Genomic DNA, 6402 nt, shown 5'->3' on the forward strand with positions numbered 1-6402 from the left:
AAAGGGAAAATAGATTTTTTTAGGTATTACCCCAAGGAATAAGTGGCAGTTCACATTGTTCATGTATCACTTTATTCATGTATCACTTTAGCTTCTAAATGTGGACAYCTTTTGGCAATATTTTATTTATAGCCTAATTTAGATATGTAAGTGAAAGGTTCAGGCCTGAAACAGCTGTTGCTGGATGCTCTTAATGCCATGAGGTGTTTCCTCCCAGAGCAGTTTTTATGCTGCCCAGAGAATTTTTGCAGGACTTGCAGAATCCAAGCTTTCATTTAGTTTTGTGATTCTTGTGAAGACTGAAATGTAGAGGATAAAAATTAATGTCTGTTTAAGAAGAGCACATTTCAATATATTTCTGTTTTGATACAAWTTTATTTTAATTCACTACCTTAGTGGAAACTTGGTTTTCTCAAATGGGGAAAAAATAATATCTTTTAAATCTTGAATAATTGCATTTATAGTGAAAATGGTGTTATTTTAGTCATATTTAGGTAGACTGGAAATGTTTTCTAGCTTCAAATCTCACCATAGGTAACAGTAAGCCAAAGTAATTCAAAATGCACATAGATTATAGGTCTGTATTGCAGAAATATTAAGATGTTTTCATTATTTGCATATAAAATTTATTTTTAGATTGAGAATTGCAATTATGCAGTAGAACTTGGGAAGACAAAAGCCAGATTCTCACTGGTTGGTATTGCTGGACAYGATCTAAATGAGGGTAATCCAACTCTGACTTTGGCTCTGGTATGGCAGCTGATGAGAAGGTAAGTTAGGCACAGCGTGTGATAAACGTGTACAATTGTGTCTGTGCATTTGTGAATGTGTGTCTATATGTCAAGGCAAATTAAAGCTAGTGTTCAGTACAGCCAACAGGTATTTTAGAGAGCAATGTGTAAATATCCCTGTGCTTAAAGATAAACTTGTATATGTGTATTGTAATTTTACATATAGTGTATTGAAACCATGATTTATAGTGACAATTAAAACCTTATAAACTAAGAACTGTGATTAAAATTATAAATCCTGCAGCAAGTAAAAAGAACTCAACTTATTGCATGTGAATTCCATGTATCTTTCTGTAAGTAGAGAGTAATTTAAATATTTGTAAAACCCAGGGAAGTGATGATATATACTATAGAAATTAAAAGGGTAAAAAATTGTAGGTCATCACAGCTATAATTGCATAAGTATCATCAAACAAAAATCTTGCTACTCTATTGAGCAAGAAAAAAATAATTATAAAGTGATTTCAATAAATAGTGCTTTATTGCAAATGTTTTCCACAAATTASTTTTCTTAGACCTATCCTGAAACACTTAGTGGTTTTTGTTCTYAGAGTGTTGTGATTCAATTTTCAAGCACTATGGTGATAGGAAGTCATTTAAACTGAGAAAGTAAAATTAATTATGATGTATTGAATAGAACAAATGCATGAAGAAGTTGCAGTTATGAGATGTGGGATATTTTCTTCTTGTAACCACTGAAAACGTGATTTCAAGTACTAAATAGTTTATAAGGTGAGGTTACCATGTGAAGAGGAGTACTTTGTTAATGTGATGAGGTTATATTTTACTTTTGGTTATAACTTTGTACTGTTAGAAAAGTTGAGTTCTACTGCTTCTTTTAACTTGGGCTCTTGTTCTCTTTACTGAAGGTACACTTTGAATGTACTATCAGACCTTGGAGAGGGGGAAAAAGTAAATGATGAAATYATTATTAAGTGGGTGAATCAGACACTTGCAAAGGCAAATAAGAAAACTTCAATTAYAAGTTTCAAGGTAATCAATTTTATTTCTTTTTCTTTCCACATATAATAAGACCTGGGATTTTTAACCTGATCTGTCAACAATTTGGCTCTAACAGTGGCTCTCCCATCARCTCGTAAAATTGTTTAAGGAAATATTTCTGATGGTCTGTGAATCTTCAGAAGTATTTTACAAATCTATTAACAAGAATAAGAAAGCATAATAGCTGCAGTAAGATACAAAATAAAAACCCCAACAACAAMAAAAAAGAAAAATAAGTTTAAACTTTCAAAGGGGCTTCTGTCTGAAGTTACCAGTGTTTGGGCGTGGCATGTCATATATTTTCCAAATTTTTGGACGTAGGCGCCCTCATGCTTGTAAAAGCATGAAAACAATTTTGGAAATACTGGGGACAGATGACCACTTCTCCTAAGAGCTGGTTAAAAAAATGTACTCAGGTGTGACAGAGCCGGAAGAGGGTGCCCAAGGTAACCAGCGACACCTTGTGTCTTCCTTGGGAAAACAGGAGCTTTTCCCATTCAGCAAATAAGAACACATTGATAAAGGAAGCTTTCCTTCCACATCATTTAAGTACTAAACACGAAAGAAGCCCTATGTGTGTCAGGTGTGTTATTCTGTGTGAATCTCTTGCTTTACAAATGGCTGATAAGTCATTGAACTTGCACACAAATACAACTTTCATGTAGAGGTTCGTTGTATAATCTGAAGCAGTTATGTCTGTGGTTCAAAACAGGAACATAAAAACATAGCAAGTTAAATATTTAGCATTCACTATGTTGTGAACTTTAATTAGGTAAGCATTATTAATCAAAAAATTAAGTAAAAATATTTCATTTTCACTCTAGAAGGTAACTTGGGCCTTCATTTTCTTGTTGCTGCTTCTCTTATTTGTACATAAATTGTAATCATGATGGTATTAAATAACTTTCAAGTATGACAAGAATCTGTCCAAATATCTTGCCTTTGGTATGCCTGTGTTTTTGGGGCAACATTGGTTGTGTTTGTAAGGTCATTCAGGTGGTGTTTTTAAGAGAATTCAACTGATGGTTGACCAATACAGATAAGGAGGTACTGTTGTCAAGTGACACTATTCAGTATTTTTACTAATAATTTTGTACAACATTCACATATATGTTGTCYTTAACTGTTTGTATTTTGGGATTACTATGGCAAGCAGACAGTAGAGACTGTGGACTATGAAAGCCATTAGTTCAAACAGTAAAAATTATAAAGGTGTGTCTTATGGGATATATACTCCATGCATTTAATGCCTTGAAACAGAACTATATTAGTATTTTTTGCTGTGTAATTAATATGATGGCTGTATGGGACTTCACTGAATTGGCAGTCCTAGTTCTGACCTGGCAACGAAGGCAGCTGCATCCTGTGGCTYGTGCTCAGCACTGCAGGGCCAGAGCCAGCCTCACTGGCACTGGCTGTGCTTGTTTTGGCATCAGCAGCTCCTTCTCTGYCCCGACAGCTGAGAAAGAATAATTGCAGCAACAGCACTTCCCCTTTTAAGAATGTCTGTATTAAATATGAAATGCATGCTGCTTACACTCACTCAGATTACCATCCGAGCTGAAAAATCATAAAAAGAGTGAGCCATAAACTACTGTAGGAAATAGTTCTGTGCAAGAAAAGGAAGAAAATATATGTGCTGGGGAATGTAAATATCTTTTTCTTGTCTTGAAAGTCTGGTCCTTGAACTTTTATCAAAATGCCCTTCTTTCCATAGGGCATAAGGAGGAAAGTTTGGTGAAATAAATTTAAACCATTTGTGCAATAATGACACCAGCACAGTGAACCTTATAACACTGATTGCAGAAAAGAGCATTAGATTYCATAAAGGGTGAGGAAAACCTTCATGCTATGAAGTAACAAAACAGACTTCTGTCTTTCAGTATGTGTGCAACATGTGCTGTAGGGTTTTCTGCAGGTTGATGATTGAGTAATCAAAGCAGATTCCTTAAACTAATTTTGTGAGTCTTTTTATTTTAGGACAGATCAATTAGCACTAGTTTACCTGTCCTAGATTTAATAGATGCCATTGCACCAAAAGCAGTTCGTCCAGAAATGGTCAARAGAGAAGACCTTTCTTACCAAGACAAATTGAATAATGCCAAGTAAGTTTCAAATGAATACTTCGTATTTTTCTGAAATGCAGTAAATGCGTGAATTTGCAGTGTAATGCATGATTTGCTGATTTGTTAAGAGAAATATTACACTAATAGTTTTTTTTCAAAAATAAGATATTATAAATTCTAATATTATTCTTTTTCTAGTGTGCCTAAAATATTAAATCAAATTCACAGCTGATATGGCCTACCTCTACTGCACTGCAATTAGTTTAATAGTCTGCCATAACTCATTTTTGACCAAAATAAATGCTTAGATAACCAGTAGCAAAACATCTGCAGTACAATTGCCAGTACATGCTTTCTTCACAATAATGTCCATTTTCTAGTAGAGCCTAAGTACTGATTAAACAGACATATCCTGCTATTGAAATCTGGTTTTGTTGTGAATTTTGACATGCYTTTATTTTTCTGGCATCTACTAATATTTGTTTTTCTTGTTTTCCAAGGTATGCCATTTCAGTTGCTCGAAAAATCGGTGCTCGTATTTATGCTCTCCCAGATGATCTGGTTGAAGTGAAGCCAAAAATGGTGATGACAGTGTTTGCATGTTTGATGGGAAGAGGACTGAACAAAATAAAATAATGAAGACAKGTTATATAACTTTCTGCCATCTCAAGCACAATGAATGCCTCGCAGTTTACAGAGTTCTGAAGCTTAGTATGAGAAAAACTGTATGCACAAATATACTCATTAATTATCTTCTAATATTGTGTTTATATTAGTTAATTTAATTCTGTTTCAWAACACATGGGTTATTTATGGCTAATACTGTTTTCAGAACATGCTCACTAACAAATTAACATCATAGATTTGTATTGCTTAGAAAAACCCATGTAAATCAAGCTTCATTTGTATTAGTTTCCATAGCATTGTAAGAATCTGCGTAGTTTTACATATGTTATTTCAGAACCAATAATGAAACACTGTTTGAYTTTTGTGGGTGTTACTTACATGTAGTCATACAAGTCTCAAGGTGCACTCCAATCCCATTGGATTGGACTCCAAAATGCACAGAAGTTATCATCCTTGCCTTATTCTTGGACAGCTTAACTCTTGTTGGAGCCAGTGAGAGTCTTGTCATTGACTTCAGTGAGAGCACATAAAGGCCTGTGATAATGTCTGGTAACTAATGAATGCTGATGAAACTTTTTTGTGGGAATAATCTTTAAATGTAAGTAGTAGTTTTGTTCTGTTACTTAGCAGAAACTTTTACAAATGATGTATGAAAAAAACCAGCAATGGAAAGCAGAAATATCTCATTATTAGGTCTGCATACATATTAAGTTTTGCAGTTGGACTAAACAGCTGTAGGTTGAGGGTTTTTTTTTTTAATTTTTCATAAAATATTAAGAAAGCAATAAAGAGCTGTATGGGATTTCATGTTACTGTATTGCATTTCCTTATAGCTCATACCTTTGATTTTCCTCAAGTGTGTACCATGTGTGCAGAAGTTTTGTGTAGAAAGACCGGTGCAYTGTCTGGATGAGATGAAGTCCATAATTTTTTCGTAATAATTTTAAAGGAAGTATTTGTACTCCTTTTTCATCAGCTGTAAGTTGTCACTAATCATGCTGGAGCTGGACATTTAATAAAGTTGTTACCAAAAGCCAAACAATAAGAAAACTAAATAAAAATTAAAGAGATTATTTTTTTAAGTATGAAGCTTCTAATTTCTCTCAGCTCCTGAAACCAGTTCTAAGTATGGCAAAACCCGAGAATCCTCATGAGTGAATTGCTGGCCTATGTTTTACATCTTCACTGTCTTGCACTCAACGTAGCAACAGATGCATTGATCCATTTTCCATTATCTAATGGGATAATGGAGACTGGAGGGAATTAAGTGCTTGGATTTTAATGCATTTGCCTCTTGTTTTGTTTGGACAAGATTTGATTTACTTAGTTTCTATTCCCAGTTCAAGATGACAACAGAGTTTTGTGCAGAATTTGAATTCAGGAGACAACTCAGTCCTCATGCAAGAGAGGATATATGGATGCTTACTTAGTCTGTATACTATAAGCATAAATGRTCTTATTAAATTATATAATTCTGAAGTACTCAGGTACTTTACCTRCTCAGGTCCTTGGTCACTTATTCCATAAAGGCCAGTATTCCCTATTTTATAAACTAYTGTTATAAGTGTTCAGAATTACTTTAAAGTTGCTTGGATGAAACTGCAGTGGGTTTTCGTGGGCAACCATCTACTSTTGGTGAGCAGGGCCTCAGCTCCTSTWACAGAAAGGAGAAAATGCATCTGAGGGAAAAGGCAGMGCTGGGGGCGCGCAGCCGATACTGCAGGCTGTGCGCTCCGTGCCCGAACGCGCCCTCCCTCCAGGGCCCTGCGGACCCCTCAGGCCCCGCCGCCCCGCGCCGAGGGCGGGACCGTGAGGGGCGCGGAGCAGCGGCGGCGCCTTCGGCCCACGGTGCCAGCGCTCCGCCCGCCTGCGCTGCCCCGGCGGCGGGGCTGGAGCCTGCGCACTGCGGCGGGGAG

At 35.9% G+C, this 6402-nt stretch overlaps 1 protein-coding gene across 5 annotated transcripts in view; it reads left to right on the top strand.

Moving 5' to 3' along the window:
- The window catches only part of PLS1 (plastin 1), a 42188-nt gene extending 36340 nt beyond the window's left edge, over window positions 1-5848 (top strand). For all 5 annotated transcript variants that reach the window (XM_057366949.1, XM_057366953.1, XM_057366950.1 and 2 more), the window contains exons 13-16: window positions 637-770; window positions 1661-1784; window positions 3774-3898; window positions 4360-5848. In XM_057366949.1, coding sequence (XP_057222932.1) covers window positions 637-770; window positions 1661-1784; window positions 3774-3898; window positions 4360-4495 — 519 coding nt within the window. In that variant the 3' untranslated portion in view covers window positions 4496-5848. The remainder of the gene's footprint in view (window positions 1-636; window positions 771-1660; window positions 1785-3773; window positions 3899-4359) is intronic.
- The last annotated feature ends 554 nt before the right edge of the window (window positions 5849-6402 follow it).

This window comes from Malurus melanocephalus, unplaced genomic scaffold, assembly GCF_030028575.1.
Source record: "Malurus melanocephalus ecotype Western Australia unplaced genomic scaffold, MMel_1.1 scaffold_73, whole genome shotgun sequence".
Lineage (NCBI taxonomy): Eukaryota > Metazoa > Chordata > Aves > Passeriformes > Maluridae > Malurus > Malurus melanocephalus.